This window comes from Sardina pilchardus, chromosome 17 (genome assembly GCF_963854185.1).
Source record: "Sardina pilchardus chromosome 17, fSarPil1.1, whole genome shotgun sequence".
NCBI classification, from domain to species: domain Eukaryota; kingdom Metazoa; phylum Chordata; class Actinopteri; order Clupeiformes; family Clupeidae; genus Sardina; species Sardina pilchardus.
In genome coordinates, this window is record NC_085010.1 from 2,417,434 (window position 1) to 2,442,038 (window position 24,605).

Here is a 24,605-nt window from a genome sequence, read left to right on the forward strand (position 1 = left end):
ACACCGAAGCCTTTATCATGTTGTCATCTCGGTCTTTTTTTTTATCAGAGCGGCAAGGACTGAAGTTGAATGCATTAACATCTGTAGGATATTAAAAAAAACGTATAGTTCACAGGACAGCTATTAACTAAATTTCCTCCTATATTTTTGTTGCTGCAGAGGCAGAAACACCGTCGAGGAGATATAGGAAAAGTTTCTGAAATGGAATCGTATTAACCACCTGTTCCTAATCCGGGGACATTAATGGAGGAGTGGAAGTGGCGTGTGCCGCCTGCGGTTCAGACATTCCCGTGCTCCGTGTGGACACCCTCTCCCCAGGCACTAAACCCGAGACGGCCCACTGAGAGAGAGGCATGCTGGGACTCGTGCCGCCTCAGGCATCAAAACTCCCTACAGAGGAGGAAAAAAAGGAGCCGGGGCACCTCGCGTGCGCTCCTCCCTCGTCACGCTGCAGGGCCGGGCCCGGGCCCGGGCCGTAGGAGCAGCGCGCCGCTGGATGGTGTGGGCTGTGCAGCTCCGTGTGAAACCTGAACACACAACACTAGTGCAGGTAAAATGAGTTCATAAAGCTCTCGCCTTGCCCTTCCCTCAGTTCTCTCCTTGCCTGTGGTTTTTGGTCTCTGCCCCTCTCAAATCTTGAAGGTAATTCGTTTTCCAAGCCCTGAATTGCAGATTTTTTTGTGTGGTGCTTAAACTGTCTTCACAGACCTATTGTAATGATCAGTCATTAGCAAAGTAGCGACCGTCAAACCATTTCCTGGGGGATTTTTAACCGCCTCCATATACTATATGTGAAGTAGGCTACATTATTGTGGGTGGTGAGTCAGAGAAACATGTGAAGATGAAGTATTGGAGAAAATGAGAAAAGAAAAAAACGGTTAGGTGTGGCTCAGACTCATTTGAACATTCTTATTATATGGCAACTTCCCCTCAAAAGACAGACTCAAGACTTACGAACAAACTCTTGCTATCTGAGATAGGGCCCTAGTTTAAATCATATTTAAATGAACAATTACAATTTTAAATTACAATCTCAGGAAAAATGACTAAAGTTATTATGTGGTGTTTGAGAGCATTGACCTGACCCACGGAATCTTGCTTGTGGTAAATTAGCAATACATGTTATTATCATAAATTAGCTTAACATTGCATAACTTATAAAGGGATTACATTTGAATTATTTTCTGTAAGACTTTTAAAACCATATGTCTGGAATATAGCATATTTATTCTGTCACTATGGATCCTTTTACCATGTAGACAGGCTCCATTCATTTCTTAAACACTCAAATTTAGAGCATTTGATTGGTTCTCTCATTTGCATTAGCGCCACCTCTCATCTGCCAATCAAAACATAATCTCTTACAGTAAGTCACATTAATTGAACCCCAACCCTGCAACCACATATAGGGCCCAAGAATCTAGCCTGGCCCCGGTCCCCTAGATCTTCTGTCAGGGAAATCTATCCATTCATAACCGTTTCCATCAGACAAGAAAAATCTCAGGGAAGACGAAACCAAAACTTATTGTGATAAACAGAAGTAGCAACACCTGAAAACATCAAACAATGTGGTTGGAAAAATGCAGAAATGTATTTATAGCAAAGGTAGACCTACATACATTGTTTCCAGAATGTTGATGCTGTTTACTGTTTAGGCGAGGAAGTAACATTAGGAATAGGAACCTCTTATCATTATTTAAACATATTTGTTCCTTTGACAATTTATACACAGGGTGGGAAAATGTAAAGATGTGGAACTACGTGTGGTCCATAAATGATTGATAAGGCTGGACCAATGATTTCAAAGTTAGTGCCCTTCACAATGCAAGTGTTGCAAACGTTTTCCAATGGAGAGTTGCCAGCTTCTATTCTCTATGTGAAAGAGTCCCCCAGACTACCAGGGATCTGGAGATGGAGTGTAGTTTGGCAACAGTGTACATACTGTACATACGGCAATATCTTCACTGTGTCCAGCAAACAATGCTAAAGCAAATGAAAGGGGATTCCAGGCCTCAGAAGTTAGTAGCTGCCTCCTGAATGTTGTGAGCAGTAGCTCCCTTTCTGCTCTCAGAGCACAAGAGAACGAGTGAGTCTGTGTCTTATTCCTAAAAGAGTGAGTCTGTGTCTTATATTCCAGCAACAAAAGCTGCTGTGCCAGTCTAAAAAGGGCACTTTTCCCCTTTTTGTTTATTTTTTAGATCAAATAACAAAACAAGCGCAGGGATTTTGGCAACGTCATCACACACTCCGCCCTTGAGATTATATGGTCAAGGAGCCAGCGTTGGCTACAATAACAAATGGAGAGCTTCATTTCACAGTATGGCTGGAGTCTGTGCAGCCGTGAGGATCCCAGGGACAGGCCTATGACAGGGTGCGGCTGGGTGTTTACCACTCTCGCTCTGATATGGAAGGCGTTAGTCACGGACCACTGGAATTGTGTCTACGTTACACGACATCTCTGTTTGCTCCGTGTGTTTTGGTCGGGGCTGGGCAGGGATGACATCATGTGCCAAAAGAGGGACCTTTACGTTGTAACACCCAGCATCTCAAAGGATCTGTGTTTGCCCTAGCAGCGGCATGTGTTTACTGGTGGATGATTTCAACATTAACTTTATTAATTCAAAGTCTATTTGTTTAAAGTTTATTCTAGCTTAATGGTGGAATAGCGTGACAATGGAAGGCCACTGCCATCTTATTTGTTTATGCGTGTACATGTGACAGAGAACCAATGCCTATGAAGCACTGCACTGTGGTGGCCATTGGTAAACAGAGGGTGCGTGTGTGAGAGTAAGGGAAGGGCTTGGGCCAGACTAAGGCTTGGAATGTGGCCCACACTAAAGAGGCATGTGTGTGACAGTGCACTCTTCTGTGTGTGTGTGTGTGTGTGTGTGTGTGTGCATGTGTGTGTGTGTGTGTGTGTGTACATGTTGAACGGGCGAGTGTGAGGCTTGTCATCGGTGCTGAAGAATGACTGAGAATGATCACATGCCATCCTAGTGCAATGAGGGCCATTTCCAGAGGGTGAGTCACCCCTGGGACAAACCCTAGGAACCGCTACCGCCCTGTCCTGCCTTACCGTCATGGCACCAGCTCACTGAATATGACATGCCATTAATGGCTATCACCTTGGCCATACCCACTTTAATCACTCCTCCCTCTTTATAACTCAATGGCACATTCCCTAAGTCTGACATCTGCAGATTAGTGTTTTACAACCAATCTCCTTTTATGGCTTAACTATGTCTAGGATGGCAGTTGTTTGTTTTTTTTCGCGTGTCAGTGTTTCTGAGGAGTGACATGTCCTCATAATAATGATGAGGTAGTGATTGCTCTCATTCCTTCAAACTGTTTCGAGGTCAAAAGCAATGAGGAGGCCTCGCGTGTGCCCTCGAGCAATGAGGCAGAACAGCTCTCAGAGACGACAGACAGACAAATAGGTGCTATGTTCAAAACAACAAAGCATATCTCCATACAAAGCACCTGACATCCTGTGGACAATGGTTGAAAGCAGCTGGACAACAAAATATTTCAAAGAAAATTACAGCATCTGGCCTGACAGGAATTTCCTGTAAGGTGAGTTATTCAATTAACTGGTTCAAAACAAAAGTCAGCACCAGATGTTGAGTTCATACTGTAAGAGACGGGTTAATCCAACAGAATTGATTTGGTTCTCACCTGACTACGCAAAAGGTCACTGGGGTTTGTTTGGTTTCTGTTGACACTGGAGACGTTGAATGTCCCTTTGCATAGGAGTCCACCCATCATTTAGCCTTACTGAAAAACAAAACCATAAATAGTTTAACAAGTGTGTGACCACAGATGTCACTGTCAGCGAAGAGCTTCCATGTATCTGTCATGCCCATTAGTAAACAAGACTCTGATTTCCCAGCAACAAGTAGGCAGCACGGGGTCACACAACTACAGCAATTAACTATGAATTACTTCTCTCTCTCTCTCTCTCTCTCTTATTATGACACTAGGCAAACAAATACATTTTTATGTTTGTGTGTTGCCTGTCAGCAGCCATTTCTTGATGACACTGATGGAATGCAAATGTGAGTCAGTCTCAGTCAGCTCTACTATGTCACAGACTCTAAATCTCCCCTTCTCCCCCGGTGCACGCGCTTAGCCCAAAGTCTTGCTGTCAGCCCTTCTGCGAGCTGCTAAGCTCATTTCAGCTGAGCGAATATGACAGACTCTTGATCTCATCACTGGTCCAAACGCGAGTGCCTAAATGAGTGCTCCCTTGTACTTAAGGAAGCTCTATATTTTAGCAGTTATGACGTAGTCTCATGTTGTGGTTCGAAGGGCTTCGCTCGAACTCTTCGCTTTAGTAATACGAGGTGGAAAAAACACAAGAATGCCTCAGTGCTAAAAATGTCTCTCCCGTAATAACCAGATGGTCTGAAAATAGACTGGGAAGGGTATTATTATTTAAAAAGCATGCCAGAATGTAATGTGATTTATAAAGTGCTTCCATACAATACATACAATTTTCTTTCTTTTGCAGCAAGTGATTGTTTATGGCAATTGTTAAACATCAAGGAATATTATTGAATGTTTTTTCAAGATATCAAAGGTTGGGCTGCACACACACACACACACATATGTTCTCACATCAACAGAGTTAATCTTCCTTTGTGTGAACTGGATGAGTGTGTGATCTCTTTTGTGGTCCAGGACTGAACTGGTTGCCATGACTCCTTGACCGCCAAGGCAACAAACATGAAGTAGCCTATGAAACCTTTCCACATTTCCTCCCTTTTTCTTTTCTTTTCACTGGAACTTTCCGACCACGCTCTCTCCCCACCCTCTGTCGGGCTACCCTTTTGTGGAAGGACACCCAATGGCAAGTCTTCCATCACATAAATTAATACAAACTTGGCCAGCAACTGCAATTATCATTGAAATGTAGATGCAACAAATTGCAATGGCTTGTGAAATTGGACACAGGCTCCCTGCGTGAGAGTTGTACCTCTGAACCGTAAATCACACTGCTCTGGACCCTTTCAAGGGTCTAGTCTGAGTTGAGGGCAAGATTCTGAAGTGTATGGGTGTATATGTGGCAGGTTTCACATATTGCTGTTGGAGGTTAGACAGGACAGGCTATAGGACTGGCCTCATGTAAACCCACACTCAGGACTCTGAAGCAGCACCTCCCCATGTTGTGTGCTGAATACATGGTGTCAGAGATAACATGGAGCATGATGCATAGTTCACCTCAGAGGACTTGGCCAGCAGTGCAGAGTTCCCCTGTTTGGGCGCTCAGCTTGCACTGATGAGAGAAGCAATCTTATCTAGGCTCATGTCCCTGCGCTCTGCTTGCACGCAGAGGGCTTGTATCGGGCCAAATAGCCATCTAAACTAAGGGTGCCAAAATCCTAGTTCTCTCCCTACAGAATCTGGAGGCACAGCAGGTTTTCACAACGTTATGTCAACCCTTACTTTATAGTTTCCTTCGAGGCATATTATTTTGTGCACCTTCACAGACACACATACAAACCATGCCAAGGAGTTTGATTCAATATATGGAAGATATTATACAATGTTATGGCATTACAACATTTCATCATCAAATGAGACAACATGGAGGTAGAGTTTCTTGTATAATCCTGGATAACTTTCTCAGAGTTCTCAAACATCAGCCTTTACATAAACCTATGCATATCCAGTGAATAAATATATCCAGAGACAGAGGGTTACCAGATGTAATCGTTGCACACTTGAATATCAAGTGTCTGTGTATACAGTATGTGTGCATATTGTGTATAATATGTATCCTACAAACATTAGAGCAGTATATTGGTCTACTATTTTGGTCATTATAGATAGCATATCAGATAGTAAATAGGGCCGAGGCTGTAGTATCAGACAGCTATATGGCATTGGAGTGATATGCCAGTGATACGGGCTTTATTGCTCTACTTAATCCAAGATACAGTATGTACCCAGTGCAGGGAAACGCTCCTGGTCCCTGGCCCAATTTCCACTGATATCACCACACGTCAGAGTACTTTAAACATTGAAACGCTTCCCAGTTTTAGTTAACACAGCCTGACCTTACCGTACATATCACGTGTACATCTCTGCACGTACAGGCTTTTGTAGGTCTCAGCCATGTGGAACTAAAACTCTGTCCTGTTAAGTGCGTCACACAAAGCTCTGTGTGACCAGTAGTATTTCCTCAGTAGAAAGGTTATTTATGGTGATGTTTTCTTCCTTTTCCCCAACTGGAAGTGTATGACTTGGGAACATGGGAACACTACATTCTTCTTCTTCACTAATAATAATAACAATAGTAATAATTTGTGTTATTTATAAGGGCCTCTAAAGTCACCCAAGGACACTGTGCAATTTACAGGTTTTATAATATCTTCACTAACATGTCTCTGTTTTACATGTTTTAAGACAATTAGCACTAGGTTCTGTTGATCTGGTCCAATTAGAATGAATTTCATGTTGCATTTTATATTTTGTGCTATCATTGTTTGCAGGAAAAACTGGTACATTTCCATTCCATTTTATATCCATTATTTAACCACGTATAACAAGACCAGTCAATAATCAAATGCTTATACAAATATCAAAATAGGATCATCCCAATTCTGTTCCGTGTTATTTTCAATAACCATTTTAATGCCTTTATAATGTCTAAACTGTCTGTGTTGTTTTGATGCTCCCTGCAAATGGCTATTTTTTTTTACTTTTTTAGTTTCTAGGTTGACAACTGAAAGACACGAAAACTTAATAAACAAGTATTATTATCTGCATTTCAAACACTGGGTCCACAGGTGATATTCTATGATCAGAGGTTCTCTGGAGGAGAGAATGGTGTGGTGAAGGGTCTCCAGGGCCTTCTTGAGCCCTTACTGGACCTCCAGCAGAAGAGCTCTGTCCCTCTCCTCTGGATCACCATCTCCCTCTCATCTGGATCTCTCTCTCCTCCATATCTCAGAAGATCCCTCTCCATCTCCTACTCACTCTCTGGATCTCCACCTTCTTCTCCTCTGCCTCTCTTCCCACTGAAGACCTCTATCCTCCATATCTCAGAAGATCCCTCTCCTCTCTCCTCTGTATCTCAGAAGATGCCTCTCCTCTGCACCTCCTCCTCCATATCTCAGAGGATGCCTCTCCTCTGCGTCTCCTCTGTATCTCAGAAGATGCCTCTCCTCTGTGTCTCCTCCATATCTCAGAAGATGCCTCTCCTCTCTCCTCCTCTGTATGTCCCACCCTCTGTGCCCCCGTGGGGCTCTAGGCGGCCAGTCTAATGTGATTAGAGGGCTTTATGAGCTGTGCTCTATGGCCAGCTGAAAGAGAAGCCTAATAAACAGGGATGCCGCTCTTTCATCTGACTTTCCTGTGGAATATTCAAGTCTCCCCACTCCGCCTCAGGGTTTAGTGTAACCATCAGCACGCAAACTTGTGTCTGTCTTTCATTTCTGTGTGTGTGTGTGTGTGTGTGTGTGTGTGTGTCTGTGTGTGTGTGTGTGTGTGTGTGTGTGTGTGTGTGTGTGTGTGTGTGTGTGTGTGTGTGTGTGTGTGTGTGTGTGTGTGTGTGTGGGAGAGAGAGGTCAACAATAGAGTTCAAGCACAGAGCACAAAAGGGGCTTCCATTCTCACTACTATAAAGTCATGACGTGATCCTCAACAGACTTTTCTTCACTCTGCAGTGACAGGATGCTTTTTGGCTATGAGAAACAACAGTCGAATACTAAATAAAAACCTAATTGTTTTGCCTTTTCTGTTTTAAAAATGAATTTAGCTCTTTTAATATTTTTCTAATATTACACAGACACACACACACACACACACACACACAAACACCGACACAGACACACACACAGACACGCGTGCATGCACACACACGCGCACAAACACACGCACACACACACAAGACACACACACACGAATAAACAAGGTAATTCTACAGTATGTTTAAAATCTTTCCTGAAATGCACCCTCACACCAAGTAAGTACATGCGTACAATGTGTGCTTGAAATTACAAGGGTTTGTCATAAACAAAAGACACAATGGGTATTCCCTCGAGTGTCACACATAACAGGGATGCCATGTCATAGGGCTATAAAGATCTTCAAAGGTCATCTCTGGACTCCCGACATGAAAAGAAAGGCCAATAACATCCATTACCTGACCTATCCATCTCAGTCCGTATGAACTTGTGCAAACAAGTCAATAAATAACGACAACAATAGCTGATTTATATACCTTGTTCATCATGCCTTGACTTGCACGACTGAAATGCTTGTGAGTGTATGTTCTTATAGTGCCCAGTTAGGATCTTTCTCTTTCTCTCTCTCTCTTTCTCTCTCTCTCTCTCTCATATATATATATTGCTGTTGATATTCTTTCCTCTGCAATGTGGCGTGGTATAATGCTCTTTTAGTATTCTGATAGCAAATAGAACAAATACAACCTGACATACAACCATACAAGAAGGTTTGAGAGTCTAGTCTGCTTTCTGTGTTATATCACATACAGTATTCTCAGTTGTACTGGATTAGACTGTGTGCCAAGGATGGCAGTAATGAGGGCCGTGCTCCATTAGTGTGCGCCAACACATTCCACCGTTTGGTAGTTTTTTGGGTTTTTTGGCAGCCAAACACCATGAAAATAAAACAGATTGTGGTTTCTCTTATCTGTTCTCTACAGATGGGTACACATCTCCATGCACAGCTCGGGCCATGTGGTAAAGCGCCCCCCTGTTTTCTTCGTAGATCTACAACAGCTGTGGACTGCATTGTGTGTAGAGTAGATTTCTATGGTTCACTTTGCTATTGTTCTCAACCTACAGACAATTAGCGAGGAAACACACAACAATTTATCTGTAATAAACAGCATTTAAATCATACTGTCATCTTTCTTCCAAAAGAGGGCAGTGTTGGAGACAAGTCTGTGCTTAACTGTGGGTAACACCATAACAATATTAATATAAAAATGTGTTTAAAAATGTGTTTGCTCTTTATCAGATAGTCAGCCTATTCTAAAATGTTTGACAAATGTCAGCCTTATACTGATGTGCAAAGGTAATGGTGGGGCATTTAACACTTTAACACTCATTTTCATTATGTGTGATGTCATATCACACCAACAGTCCTCTCACCATTTAGTGTGTGGATTTACTCTGCACTTGATGTGCTTGTGTCCACAGCACCGTGAACACTGTGAAGTTTGTGCTTGATTGTAACTTTCATATGACGATGAAGAATGTCTACGGCCTGGCATTCTTAGACAACATAGACATGAAGCTAAAAAATCCTGTCTAGCCGCAAAGTGCCATTGAATATTTTCTAATGAACAAACTCAGACGGCCTCAGAAGAGCAGTTGTATAGTTGTGAATGGGGCAGGAGTTGTATTGTATGCTCTTTGATCTTTTATCTCCGTAGACTCTGTGGTCAGAGTGAGTTGTTTTGGTCTCAGCTGTCAGGCCCTCTAATTACATGTCACTCAAGATTGAGGATGTTCTTTTCTTTGAGTGGGATGCTTTCCTCAGAGAGCCCGCATGGACCATGACTCACAAGAGGCTCTTTTGTCTGGGTTATTATGCATTTGCCTTTATTGTTCATTTGTGCATCATTATTTAGAGAGAAATCAGCAAAGCATACCATGATCTGTGACGTCTTCATTTCCAACCTATGTTTAATCATCATGGCTATGTGAATTACATAGAGAAACAATATATTTCACGATCATTCATATGTCCACATACCCATGTATCCACATATCACTCAGGCCACAATTTCATTAAATTCACACTATCTTGTCATTTTGAGATGAATGCTTGATGCACTTGGTTTTGAGTTGAGTCACGCTCATAACATACTTATTTGAGTAGGTGGTTAGTGTCTGTAATTTACAACCAGTCTCACACTGTTATGATTGAAACGGGGCAGGCTCATGCAGGATGTTCTGGGTCTGACATCTGAGCCAAGACTGAGCAATGGCACACAGTAGTGCTCTGTAGGTGTTAGCTGCTTTGTAGCTGTTGTTATGTGCTGCCTGTGCTGATAGGGAGGGATGCCACCTCAGCAGTATGCTCTATCTGTGGTAGTAGGCTACAGAAAATTGTCTCAATTCATCTTTCTTTATTTATTTCCATACCTTCTCACTAAATCACAAAAATAGATCAAATACAACTCTTTCTTTAGAATGGATGGGTGAAGGCAACATATTTTTTGTTGTTCTTGTTTTAAATGGGTGACTGGTGGATGAGCTGGCTTGGAACTTTAGATATGTAACAGGGGACAAATGGTTTAAAACACCTCACCCAAATGCAAATTGCTGTTTTCCAATAGCTTTCATCTAAACCACAGTGGTGTATCGGTAGTAAGGTTAACTACTGTGTTCTATATTGGGTCAAATATGGTTTACTTACACTTCTTGCAGGCCCACTAAGCATGACATCAGTGCATGCTCAACTACATGACTTCTCACTTCATCTAAACATTAACCTTAAGATCTGTTCTGAAGTCAGTTTAGACTTCTGCAACAATGGGGACTGAAAACACATGGGGAGTATTTGTATAGCACTTAACTGATAACAGTGATACATTATTTACTGCCCAGCTTTGCAAATAAGTCTTAGTATTCTTATTGACGGGACTCAAAAGCGTTAAGTGCATATTCGTGTTGCTGATTCATCCTTCAGTATTTTTTTATTTCAAAGCGACTAAGAACTGTTCTGCTGGTGCTCTCTGTGATTGTACGGCATGAAAAGAGCATTGGATGACCAGAACAACAATGTCCTGTTTTAGTTCATACATCTCAGATAACCTTTGGCCTTTGGACACTTGCAGCCTCAGATAATTGTCACTTTATGTCGTCACCTTTTTGAAATCAGTAACTGCAGGGAGCAAGTCAGCTTGACCTCTGCCGGCCTTTTGCCTGTTGAGATTTCCCCTCAAGACAAAATGTGTCATCTGTGAACAGAATACAGAAACTATAAGACACAATAAGACACAATAAGTAACAAAACATCTTTGGACTAGCAGATCACTACGGGAGTGAAAAGAACTGTAACAGATATGACATGACTGTGTCTAAAGATGAGGGGGGTCAATGTGTTCATGCTCTTATGCAGTGACTGTGGTTAACATTTGAAGCCAGTTTAATTGTAGCCACAGCTAGCATAGCACCTAACATCCAGCTGCTTGTGCTATGACTACTGAAGAGTCGTGTCGCTCTGTGATTAGCAGGGACATGGGTCACTTAAGGAGTTGATTGCTAGCATTATTTTAAACCATGACCCCCACACCCCCCAAAACACTCACTCACACACATATAAATGCATATATGGGCTCAGGGCTAGATGTGAGAAATGAAAACCATGTGATAAGACGAGGAATTGGAGGGAAAGTGCAAGGCTTTCGAGACCAACACACACACACTTCGCAAACCCAACACACACACACACACACACACACACACACACACACACACACACACACACACACACACACACACACACATACACACTTCGCAAACCCAAAACACACACAGAATGCACTTGAGCTAACAGCGGGGAAACTCTGGGAGCCAAAAGTGTGTGAGAGATCCCTTGGGCAGAGGGCTTGTTTACATCCTCTTGAAACACTTACGAAGCCAAGCTGAGATAACTTAGCCAGAGACTCACACTCTCACTGATGCAGGTTCATAATTATACAGTTCAGCCCAAACACATGATTAGGCAAAGAGAGGTGGAAAATAAAAGCTTTACTTACCCTCATAAAACATTCAAATTAATACAAATACAAAGCAGATGGGAAGTTGCACTTCCAAAAAAAAAAAAAACACGCAGATCCCCCAGCAGTGGAAATGCCAAATATGAAGTCATGTTTGAATCTCTAGCTAAATATCTATTAATAGTTCCAGCTGTAAACTAAGCTGATTTTACCACTCTTCCCCTCTTATTATCTGCCATGCAATAAAATGTGATATTTTCTCATTTTACCTTAGGGATGGGATTTTCTGGGGCATTTTTTTGTAAACTTGCATTTTGCCTCAAACATCCACTCACTCTCATGATCTCAGGGGGCATCTGAGGAGATGTGGGTAATGGTTTACACATTCATTCACTAAGTTGAGTTAGTGAGAGGGAGAGGACGACCAACCCCACTCCAATGGGATGAGGTCATACCTGGCATGACAAACGTGGCTCTTTGGAGTAATGATGTCATGTTAGGCAGTATGATGCTGAACTCGGCATAATGGTCTGATGGTGAGGTTAAAAGTTTAAGGCTTGACCATGCCAGTTTTTTTTTTACAATAATATATACTTACATAAACTAGACTCACAAGTTATGGCAGAGTGGCACAAAGCCACAGTTATCTGATTATAGGATGGTATGAGGTCTGGGTTGCATCCCAGTATATGGTATAAAATATGTATTGTTATGTGACTCAAATAATTTATCATTGTATTATATTTAATTATGTTTTCTTTGTCTGTTCTCGATGGAGTTGGCTTTCCAATGAAACGTTGCTCAGCTCAACTAATAATTCATAAGAAGTGCTGCTCAAAACGCACTGAAAGGCGAATCATTTACACTGTTGAATGAGGTGCGTGCGAGGCAACCACCGTGTTTTCATTTGCAATCTCGCAAACATTTGTAATCGTGCAGCTGTAGGGTATGATTTGACTATGCAATAAATAAAATCACCTATACATTTCAGATGTTAACATTGCGTATATTTCCTCCGTCTGTATCAAGGGCTATATCAGCGCCTCCAGTCTTCCACACAATGTTACTCCTGCACGGATGAAAAAAAAAATCACTGTCTGACCAATGGGCATACTTGAGGGCTGAACCGAGCGAAAGAACACCCTGTACCGAAAAAACTGACTCAGCGCACTTTTAAAGCAAGGGCGATCTTAGTGGCTCCAACAAGTGGTGTGCTTTTCTTAATGATGACCTGATTGGACAACCCGAATGTCAGTATCTGGGACAAGTTGTCTTTCCTTTTTTTAAAAGAACGTGTCCTTGTTTTCTCAGTTGAAGAAATGTATTTGCGGATTGATAGCTCGAGCACCAGGAAGAACGCTAGTGAGCAGCCTACTTGCTCCAATGTGGTAGGCCTAAACAGGCCAAGTTACCTATTAGGCTACGATGTGTGGGCTACACGAGATCATATCTGCAATAGAAATGCATTCAGTGCAGGTGAACCACAAAACCGGGGCAAAGAACTACCAAAAGTATGGAATAACGATGTCAGCTAATCTTTATGGAGAGATGTTGTGAGGTGAAATGGAGGAAACTCAGCCAGAAATGTTGCTGTACTTTAGATGGCTGGTCTAACACATAATAGGCTATAAGCCATCTAGTACTGTAGCCTATATTTTGCCCCTGGACCTGTCCAACTGTTTTTTCACCAATCGTAATTAGCAGTAGGCCTACAGGAGAGCATACCATATGCTCCGAGCATTTTTGGTCACTGCATGGGGCCCCTTTTTCGGAGGGATATATTCAAATATGTTGCTCTTGGTCCGAACTGGATGGGTCCATGCATGCACCTATAGGCCTAATGGTATCTTTGAGGACAACAGATAACATAGCCTATTGATAACAATGATAATGAAAAAAAATGAAAATATAATAAAATCAGGTTTTGATATTCTTTTAATATTTTTCAAACATGCAATACAAAATCCACATTTTAAAAGTAGGCTCAGTTTGCAAATTTGCACAACTTATTTCTTTTTATATCTGAGAATTATGGACTTACAAAAAATGCACAAATGCCACTTTGGATAGTCATAAACAACATAAGCCTAACATAAATAAGTTAGTATAATTTCCTCAGTGTTTCCTTACATAGTAATATATACAAATAAACTTCAAAATTGTACACAAATAAAAGCAGTGTAACGTCTTCGCTCCCCTTTATTCTTCTCTAATCATAATGCCATGACATTATCAACACAAATACCCATGAATGTGATAACAATGACATCTTTGCATTAATGTGGTTTGAAGATGCACAACCCAGTGTTAAAAGCCAATATCATTCTATACTGTGATTAATGCATGAAATGAAGATTTTTATTCATTTTGAATGTACACATAAGCTATGTATGCTATGTGATAAGTGCTCAGTAGAATTTTGTGTAGGATTTTTACTTCTAGGAAAAAAGAATAAAAACTAATAATAACAATATAACTGGCACAAAATAAATTTAGTGGGATATCCCAGTGATTTAATACTGTTATATTCTATCAGATACACCATAGAATATAACTTTACACCACCCCTGAACACCCAGGCCACCCCCACCCCATCCTTCCAATGTGTTGAAGCTTTGGCAGAACGTCATTCGCTCACAGTCATATTTAACCCCAAATAAAATAAACTCGCCACCAACCATAATTTATACGTAAACTATTTTTTTTTCTGAGCTAGGCAATGTAACTGAAAGGTTATGGCCCCCCAATCTCTATTTTATGACCTACTTAAAAACGGCAACCCTCTCTTTTTTTATTAACTGCACTTATCTCATGAAATAGGCACTTTTTGATTTAGAATATTTCAACCCTGATGTCAATATCTAACTAATAATTACCTGAACAGGAGAACCCTCCATTGGAAGGACCAACAGCAATTTGGGGAGACATTTTAAAACTGCACTGCAATTCTTCAAGTCACACACTGTAATACAAATTTATAATATTACAAGTACACAATATTACTTTGTATGTGCTACATATAAAACAAATATTTATAGATAGGTAGTAAAAAAAACTGAGCAAAATAGGACAAAATCCAATTGCACACTGCTACATAGTTTGCTTTTGAGGCAACTGTATTCCTTTGAGTGCTAAAACTTTAGTGTAAAAAATCAGTGCTTCTACAAGCCCTCCCATCTTCGTGTAGGGCTATGAGTCTTTTCCCACTGCAGATCCGCATGGCTTCTTCAAGCACCAAGAGTGTTTCATGGAAAAGGTAGGAATCGTTAGGTCTGTGGGGGAAAAAAGACAAAAAGTTCTCACATTTTCCTTCAAACAGCTACAGTACAACTACAGCTACAGAAAACTGTAGGCTATACAAAAAAGCAGGCCCACACTGGAATAAGCAAAAGATGTTTTTAAATGAAGACAGTAGGCTAGTCTGTCACATGAAGATATCACTGACATCATAGGACAACATATCTATGACAGATATAGATTTTACAGGGGGGTTCAAAGTCAGTACCTCCTTTTGTTGGGAAAAGCAAACCATGTAAACAATTTTAGCTTTATTGATGCCATTTGATATCATAAAAATTCACAGTGACATCACTTGACCACAGAGGTCAGAAAATGTACTCTAAACTAGACCTAGGTGAAGCTATGGGCTGTGTCCAGTCAAACCTTACAGAGGTAGGCCTAATACAGACATTTTAGGTTATTGTTGAGTTGGCAGAAACATGTAGGTCTGAGTCGTGAAGTGAAATCCCCCAGTTTCACTCTGTCATAAAAGTTGCTACCGTGTAATCAGCCGTTCTGTATATGGATTAGCCTCCGTAAAATAGTCTGTATACCCTGTTGCTGCACCTTGGTAAACCGTTTATTCTCCCCCAGTGATGCTTCGTTGACAAGGGAGTGATGATCAGTTTAACCGCATCAATTGCATCTTTTTTCGATGAGCAGACTATGCATAGTTGTATCCTAATTGGCCTACTGTCATTAACGTTCTACTTACCTTTGAAAGTTAACGTTCGTGGTTAGGACCTGGACCAGATTTGTTAGGCGTCTGTTCTACCAGATCTGTCGTGTCTCGACCACGGCCGACCTCTCTGGAACTTGTGTTGGCTCTTTTACTTCGGCACGTAGATTCTGCACGGGAGGGACAGAAAATGTCACTTGCGCGCAATGTTTGAACTCCCTGCATGTGCATACTGTAGATAGGCTATCCTAACTCGTGCCATAAATTGTAGCCTATGTCTTCATAAAATCTAATTACGCAAAAATCTGATGTAGGCTATTGAATGAAATTAATTTGATAAATTAATCAATGAGGTCAATGTGATAAATCAATAGCGGATATGTAACATTCAGATATTGTATTGCTGGTTATTTTGGCTACTGTTGCTGGTTATGCTACTTAGTCAATCGAGACGTTTTCTGAATAGGCTGTATTATAGGCTACCGTGTTGTTGACGTTAAGTTAACTAAAGACTGGGCCAGCTTGAGTGCACTTGTTGTCACACGTAGCCTACACCAGTGTAGTCTATCGGTATAGGTAGCCTGCTCCTAACCTATACGTTATGATTAGATTGGTATAGTCTACCCTACCTTGACTTGCATGCCGTTTCCTTGATGCATTACGAGTCTCCGAAAACCCTTGTTGACTCCGATCAGCGTCGCTGTCCTCCGAGCGCCCTCCTCCACTCGCACACGGAGTAGGAAATATAGTATTCAAGTCATGATTCCCGTTATGATCCACGCTGTCTGGGGAATCTGCGCGTATACGCGGAGGTCTGGTGTAAAATTCGGGAACGTCTCTGCCATCTACCTCGCTCCACTCGAATTTCCCAGAAGGCAGAGGCTGGTTATTGACGAAATCAAAACTCCATGACTCGCTGGATGCTCTTGTCATCTCTTGCATCTGCTCCTTACAATCCCTCTTAAACTCTTCATGATCAACAGGTCCGAAAAGCTTTCTGCAGACGGGGTCCCTGGTGAGATCCGTCGATCTAGAATCCACCCTTTCCAGCGTTGGACTTCCATTAGAAAGACGAACATTTGACATTTTCCACATATGAAAATGTCCGTGCGTCAATTTATGTAACCAACAGAGTCCGAGATTACCAACACTTATTGCCACAATAACCGTTTAAAGCCCACATTAAGGCCAATGCGTGCATGGCCAAATTCTATACGATCTTGGCGAACTCCCTTCAGTGTGTGGCAATGCGTGCAGTAGCTTACGATCACTTGAACTTGAAAACAAACTGCAGCTGAACAGGGCTGTCCTGTCAGTTTAGTCTCGTAGTAAGAGCGAAGAAAAACAGGCAAGTCATCTGAGTGGCCAATATGGCGATGGAAAAGGAAGCCGACTGAGAAAAATAGACTGACAGCAAAAGCTATTTAAATAGAGAACGATATTCATTGGATAAGAATACAGGCACCGCCCATTTTAAGGCGAACATGTACGCATCCACTAAACTTTGGTGACTTCGTTGTTTTGATGCAGCTTGACTTCCCGATTCCCCATCGCATTGAATTAATTGTTTTTCTATGGTCCACAGACAAGCAATAACACTCCACTCAGACAGGTTTCTTTTGTGCGGAGTCTGTGCGCTCCAGTTTGCAGACTTCCTTTTAAACGCGTCTCATTTCACCAAAGTGGCGAAACTATGCAATACTTCTTCCCTCATTAAACTCTGTGATGCAGCAGAGCTTCCTTGAGGTGAACACCATAACAGCGTGTGTATGACCTGGGGCATGTTTTTCAAGCATGTGATTGACTAACATGGATATTTTAGCGCAGAGTAAAATCTCCTTGTGGAGCCCTGTGTCTTTGTTCTCCAATCAAAATAAAGCTGTTTCCTCTTTAGGAGGTTTGTTACTTACTCTGAAATAGCTTGTAGGTTAGTCCCAACCATGTATCTCGAAACTTAAGATACTTCCCTGGAAAAGTCAGGGGGCACTGTGTCGTCACCTGGTTCACCTTTGTTTCACAAGTAATCTAACCAGCAGTCTTCAGGGCTATGTCATAGTTGGCAACAATCTTATCTCTGACAGACTTTGGCACTATGTACCATGTACACACGTTTCGACAACTGCTCACATGCTACAAACAGTCACCTGAAACAAATTAAGTCTTACAATTCTCCAAACTTTACCATGTCTGTACATGGGTCTGCAATCCAGCAGTCATTAAATGGTTTGAGACCTGATTAAATTTGTACCACTGTACTGCATGAACAAATCATTAACAAAAATATATGTTGCCAAAATCAACAAGCAGCTTTCTTTGACAAGGCTTCCCTTTCATAATAGCTGAACATATCTGGCTATACCTGTCAATACTCACACAAGCAACTATAATCAAGGCTGTATAACTATACAGTAGCTCTAGCAGCAAGCACGCAACTACTGCCATCCAGTGGTTTAAAGCACACATGACTTGCCATATTTTGTACAAGAAAATATTGCTTCATACCATCACATGACAAGCAAACCGAGCAGTTCAAAGAGCCCAAGATGGCAAAATTAAATTTGATGAGGTTTTCACTCTTAAGTGGTCGGGATGGTAAATCAAGTTTATTGTGTCCGTCGTAGTATTTACATGTTCAAGTCAACAACAAGCACATCTTTGTTGGTAATGGTAGACAAACATTCTATTTTGTTTGCATCACAAATCTGCTTTTAATTCTGAGATCAATTATTGCATTTCTAACAAAACTCACAGCGCTCAGTAAAATATCTAAACCTTTTGTGATGTGATTTAATATCAATATCAACGCGGAATAGTAAGCATTTTCAACTCTCAATAGACACTAAACCAATCTAATGTAGCAGTTAAATCAAATAATTAAAATACACAACATTAGAATGTAGATTCACTGAAGACTTAAGTGTCCTGTGGAATTCACCTGTTTCTGAGGATTTGTTTTTAGTAGAGAAAATGCCTGTGTGTCAGAGCAGGAGCAAGGCCATTCAGGAGACAACGCCTGGTGCCATTCTGAGGCCTGGGATGGAAGAGAGAAGAATGTAAAATAGGCATCAGTTTTGTTAGCTTAGTTCTAAAAAATAACAACGGTGTATTTTATTCTGATTGTAGTACTAATACGTCCATTCAGTCGGTGTAAGCAGGTAACATTGTGAATCCTGGTCAACCTCATCAACCTCAATTTGTTTTATGTGCCAGTGGCATGAGGAAACACTGTATGGACTCTCTACAATACATTCATCATAGGTCTTGGCATGCTAAGTATTTTATTGTAGGTTTACTACAGTTGTATAGCTTGAGTTGGCTCCAATTCTGGAAAGCCACAATGATCTGATTAAAGTATTAACATACATGTATGTGGCCCATTATTAAATAGTATTCATGGGTAACAAACCCCCATAAGAAATGAGTGCACTTGTTACCACTGTAAAAAAGCATGAACATTTGTGAACACTAGATTCTAGTTGGTTCCGGATGGACCTGACAGAAATGTTGTTTCCGATAGATACTCTCAAAGGATTCCAATTTGAAAATATGCCAGCGCTCATTTTGACAGTCAATCTATTAATTCAAGGAACATCTGTCTGTTCTTCACATATCTCTTGAACCATTCGTCCGACCGATTTCAAACTTGGCAAATGCCTTGCTGAGGGCACAGGTGAGCGCAGGGAGTGGTTGAATAAGAAATGCAAAATATATTGTCACAAGAAGCATGTATCTGCTCTTGGGCCCTAGCCATCCCCTCTGCCTCCCCACACAGTACAGCACTCAATCAGTGTGCACTTACTGAAAGCACTAGGAGCGCTGTGTCGAGGAGTCTAGATGTGTAATGTTCAAGATGATGTTAAAAGACATCATGTCTGCTAATAAAGAACCCGTCTCTGCTTTTATGCAAGCAAACCGCATGCACTCAGCAGATCTTGACCTCAACCACGTCAATCAACTTTGGAATGCGGTGTTATGTGTGTAACGACATAAACAATGCCTTTGTAAACTGCCTCTCCGAACATACTGATGACATTTACATTGGAATTTAAATAAACAAGTGACAATTCTGCTTTCAGAGTGTCACTCTCACAAGGAGCACTCAAGAGAGGCATACTCTGACCCAAAGACCATGACATCACTTAAGCCAGAGACTGGTTTTGGAAAGTTAGGCAGTTGCCAATTTCAGCACAATGGATCGTTCCACAAAATAGCGTTCATCATCTTTTCTATTACAAGCTCTTGAATTAGGCTTAACATAGTTTTAACTCTATGTCAAAACAGCAGTTAGTGTTAAGTCTATGTCATTTTCATCTGTAAGAAAAGTCAATTACCCCTCTGAAAGTTTATTATAAACATTATTGAATGCTGTAATGATGTTGTTGTAATGATGAAGTTGTAATGATGTTTTTCCAACTGTCAACACATTTTTAACAAAGGCCTACCCACAGGCATCCAATGGCTTTTCTATTAGGGATGGCGAAAACTAAACATTTTCTCGACCGACCACCGAGCCTCATCAGCCGGTTGAAACCGGTTAAACGATAAGTTTAAAATATGCTATTTGAAATAACAGCCATGCAATTTCGCAAATCTGTCGCTCTGACATAAATGAAACTATTAGTATTCTTACTCGAGCGTTTGCAAAAACATGACAGCCAAACCATGACAAATGTCTGATCGTGGATGTGTTATTTACTTCCATGGCAAAAAGTTCTGAAGACGCATACAAATGTCGTGTTGCACCATGGTTATGATCACTAAGCAGCAAAAAAAATAATTGAGTGGCAGCATCCCATTTGCATGCCATAATTGAGTGGCAGCATCCCATCTTCTCTGAGTTATGTTTATCATTTGTTACAGAGACACACCTGTATCGTGCTGTACAGCAGTAACAGCTAATTGCGCTTCTCAACTGTAGGGGGACCCTGAGAACAATTTGTCTTTAGTGTTGATTTAAGTGGCGGACCGTATTCCTGATAAGTGAACTAAGGTAAAAAAAAATAACACCTTTGACACCTTTTCAAAATTCTATTCCCGCTTAATGTGTTGAGCATGAGCGTGACTTGAAAACCGAGGTACACACCAAACCGTAATTTTTGTGTACCTTTACACCCCTAGTAGACAGTCAAGTCATGTTCTTCAGTTTGCCACTATGGTTCATCAGGGATGATTACTGGGAGATGTGGACTTACTACTGATTACCAAACTCAAGTAAAATCAACATTTTGCCCAGATGCAGGACTGCATCACTTCATTTTGGGAGAGCAGGCCAGAGGGGTTAACTACGAAGCAAGGCTTAAGCCCTATTTGCACGGGATTAGTATTACCTGTGAACCTTTGGTGATTTGTGATAATTGCGGAGGATGCCTGAGATCTTATCCTGTGCGAATGTGCCATGTCTGTAATTTGTAAAGTAAAAATTCCGCCGCAAATTACCTACTGTATTTCGCCAAACACAGACGTCCGGTGACAATACTAATCCCGTGCGAATCTGCATCTCAGTGATTGCTATTGCAATTGCATAGCTTTTCTACTTTCTGCGTTGTTTTCGGACGTTAGCATACGACATATCCGGGTGTAATGTCAGTGAAAATAGAGTAATTTACAGACTTTGCTTATCCCGTGCGAATGCGCTGCAAGTAACACAGAGGTGGGGCGATAATTTGAAAATGACCAGAGGTCCACAGGTAATACTAATCCCGAATAGGGCTTTACACAGGAAACACAGGTGACCACTAATCTCAAGACAACACACTACTCACAAAACTTCAGGGATATTTTAGTCTGGCATTCACCATACTAAGCTCAATCTTTTAAGATTGAACATTAGTGTGGGGAGTCTGTGCCTATTTCTACTGCTCAAGAGTGACCAATGGGTGATTCCGTGTCAAATCAGGACACTTTCAGACCTCATCGTCACAGATTTTAACGAACTTGGTATGCTGATTTAGTCATATGAGAAACCCTTAGAAATGAATTTGCACGTTTCTTGCATCAATGTTAAAGGAGATTCAGACTAAGAAAGTTTGAATAAATTGGGGCGGGCACTATACCTTTGACTTATTGTATCTCATTTACTGTAAGTCACACAGAAATGGTTCTTATGTTGTTTGACAGCTCTTTCCCAGCTCTACTCTATATGTTACTTAAAACAATAAAAGGTAGTGGAGTTATTAGAGATTATAATATTACAAATTTAATAGCAAAACATAATTTAAATGTCTTCATTTTTTCCCTAAAGCTAGCCTGTAATGTCATTGACATCTCCAGAAAAATTGGTCTGTGGTTTTTGAGGCATTGCAGAGATATTGTGACCTACTGTATAAGGTGGCATCACATAGGTTCAAGTCACTAATGGGCCACTTTGACATGAAACTGTATTGCAAACACAGGTGTAACTAATTCAGTTAATTACGCTTCTTTCATAATGTTGTCAGGGTGAGAACAAATGAAACAAGTACTTCACCTGTAACACAAAACAAAAACTGAACTAAATGGACTCCTTGGCCACTGAATGATAATGAAAATCAACACTGGAGTCACAAGTTATACACCTCCACTTTAGGTTGCACTGCAAGAAGAGGAACAAAAGCTACAATCTCATTTTATACTTCATCGGGGCCCGTGATGCATCAAAGGGTACATTGTGGCTGTATAACGATAACTGGTGGCAAGCATGTGTAGAAGAATCTATGACAATATCTCTGCAATGCCTCAAAAACCACAGACCAAATTTTCTGGAGATGTCAATGACATTACAGGCTATAGGGAAAAAATGAAGAATTTAAAATATAGGTTTCTTTGCTATTCAATTTTTAATATTATAATCTCTGATAACTCAGTTACAGTACCTTTCATTTTGGGTATCGTATGCTATTTCTGTAAAATATAGAACTGGAAAAGAGCTTTCAAACGACATAACACTATTGCTGTGTGACTTACAGTAAAGGAGATACAATAAGTCAAAGGCAAATTCATTTCTGAGGTTTACTAAGTTTCGTTAAAATCTGTGACGAATGACGATGAGGTCCGAAAGTGTCCTGATTTGACACGGAGTCACCCCAATGGGCAATGCATAGTTCAAATGACTCTGTGCGCTTGGATAGTCCTTCAACCAATCAGACCAACGATCCGGGTGCGTCTTTTGGATGAGCTAGTTTGTGATTGGACCCAAAGGTTGTGGACAGCAGGTAGCCAGATAGATGTGCAGGTTTCCAGCCTGCACTGCCGGGCAAAATACAAATTCGCCGGCAGGTCAGGCAGGGTTCACCCAGCTTAGGGATATTTGGCTTTCGTGTGAAATTTCAGGATGAATCTAAAATCCACTATAATCTTAACAGGTGAACTTAATGTGACCTTCTCTAAACTTTTGAATGCACATGTCCAACAATCCAGTGTTTGAGTACTTTCTGTACTGAAACTTTATTTCACCCAAGTGTATACAAACTTTACATTTCACCAAGTGTAGGCTATGTCACTTCAGAAGCAACACATGCCGCAAAATAAAGTGTTCTTTTGATCAGATGTTACTCCTGAAGCCACCAGGGTAAGCCGGTAAACCTTGCTTCGTAGTATACGCCACTGAAGTTATCCATGTTTTTTGGTATGTATAGCCTATAGGCTAGTGTTGTGTAGTTAAGGCAGAATTTGCCATTTCTGTTTTCGTGCATGTCTGTCTTCTGTATCTCAATAAGTGGCCTAATGATGGTTCAAAAAGATATTTTTGACAACAAAGCTCCCTTAACTGATAATAGCAACCAACCTAACTGCACTTCAAATTCATTGATCATGAACAGGGATGATGATGACGTTCTCACTTACCATTATTTCCAACTCTCTCTCTCTCTGGGGGAACACACATTAGGTTGCAAACCCGTAATTCAGTCTAAGTGTGCTGGGGTACTTTCTTTTTCGCCAGCTCAGCCTGAATCTGTTGGGGAAACTGGTCCAGATTTTCTCTCACACATGGTAGACAAAATCGTTTAGTGTAGAATAGACTGCAATCCTGAAAGCAACAAAGACACCATATGAAGTAGGCTAGGTCTACATTGATGATAGGCAGCTTACATTACAAACACGGACATATACAATCATAATTAAGAGGAAGACGAGTCTCTCAAACATCAGATTAATGGAGCATAGCCTACCGTGCCGATGCAAACCACCTTACTGCACAAGGTGCATCTTGCGCCTAACACGATGAACTTGTCTCTGTTAGGACTGAAAGGATCCTTTAACACATATGATTCTTCCAGGAGCCTAATGTGAACAAAGGAGGTCGGGAAGGGATGTTATTCACTGAACTGTTGTAACATTCTAAAAACTAAGCTGGCATAAAATGTCTGGTTTAGGCTAATTTTCACCTACACTATGGCTCTTGTGTTTGGAGGTTTCTGACCATAGTATGTGAACGGCGTTGACAGGTCACACGTTTCACAAGTAAACATCCCACGAACAGATCCTTCAGTACTTATCTCCATATTAAGATTTAAACTCGCTAAAATACTAATAGCTGTTGAAGAAATACCGAATTAATTAAGACAAGTTATTGTTTAAACTGCCGTTATCATTTCATATGCAGCTTAATACATGTCTCTGATTTCAGTTTGAAGCCGCTCCAACATCATTGCGCACGGACTCTTTACGCGCTCTCCAGTTACGGGAGTCCGGATGAAGCTACGGCAAGGCAAAGAGAACAGTCTTCTTTATTACGCGTTTTTGAGCGGAGTGGGTTGGTTTAGCTATTGGCAATGAACTTGTTAACCTAAGATCAGACCCACGCTCGATGGAAGTAGGCCACTACATAAACATGTGCAAAGTAGGCTATTTTCCGTTTGTTCATAGGCCTATGTGTAGGCTATTCCTTTACTTAGGGGGAATGCAGTGCAATATACTTATTTTTTTCTTTAGACCTATTCTATTTGATACTGTAGCCTATGTTATGTC

General features: G+C 41.0%; 2 protein-coding genes across 3 annotated transcripts; both read right to left on the bottom strand.

Annotated features, from left to right (window-relative positions):
• Positions 1 to 3,713: 3,713 nt before the first annotated feature.
• cdpf1 (cysteine rich DPF motif domain containing 1) lies at positions 3,714 to 24,309 on the bottom strand. Of its 2 annotated transcripts, XM_062518167.1 has the most exons (6): positions 24,027 to 24,309; positions 23,807 to 23,918; positions 23,481 to 23,664; positions 18,595 to 18,690; positions 10,847 to 10,939; positions 3,714 to 3,774 (listed from the first exon to the last, which is right to left on the bottom strand). In XM_062518167.1, the coding sequence occupies exons 1-3, from the start codon at positions 24,137 to 24,139 to the stop codon at positions 23,545 to 23,547; spliced, it is 345 nt and encodes a 114-aa protein (XP_062374151.1). In that variant the 5' UTR covers positions 24,140 to 24,309; the 3' UTR covers positions 3,714 to 3,774; positions 10,847 to 10,939; positions 18,595 to 18,690; positions 23,481 to 23,544. The 2 variants fall into 2 exon arrangements, with proteins under 2 accessions (XP_062374151.1, XP_062374150.1); XM_062518166.1 differs by lacking the exons at positions 3,714 to 3,774; positions 10,847 to 10,939 and having other exon boundaries at positions 18,211 to 18,690.
• On the bottom strand, positions 13,619 to 17,218 carry cdkn1ba (cyclin dependent kinase inhibitor 1Ba). Its single transcript, XM_062518164.1, has 3 exons — positions 16,289 to 17,218; positions 15,696 to 15,829; positions 13,619 to 14,973 (listed from the first exon to the last, which is right to left on the bottom strand). Exons 1-2 carry the CDS (start codon positions 16,752 to 16,754, stop codon positions 15,705 to 15,707), a joined length of 591 nt encoding a protein of 196 aa, XP_062374148.1. The 5' UTR covers positions 16,755 to 17,218; the 3' UTR covers positions 13,619 to 14,973; positions 15,696 to 15,704.
• Positions 24,310 to 24,605: the final 296 nt, after the last annotated feature.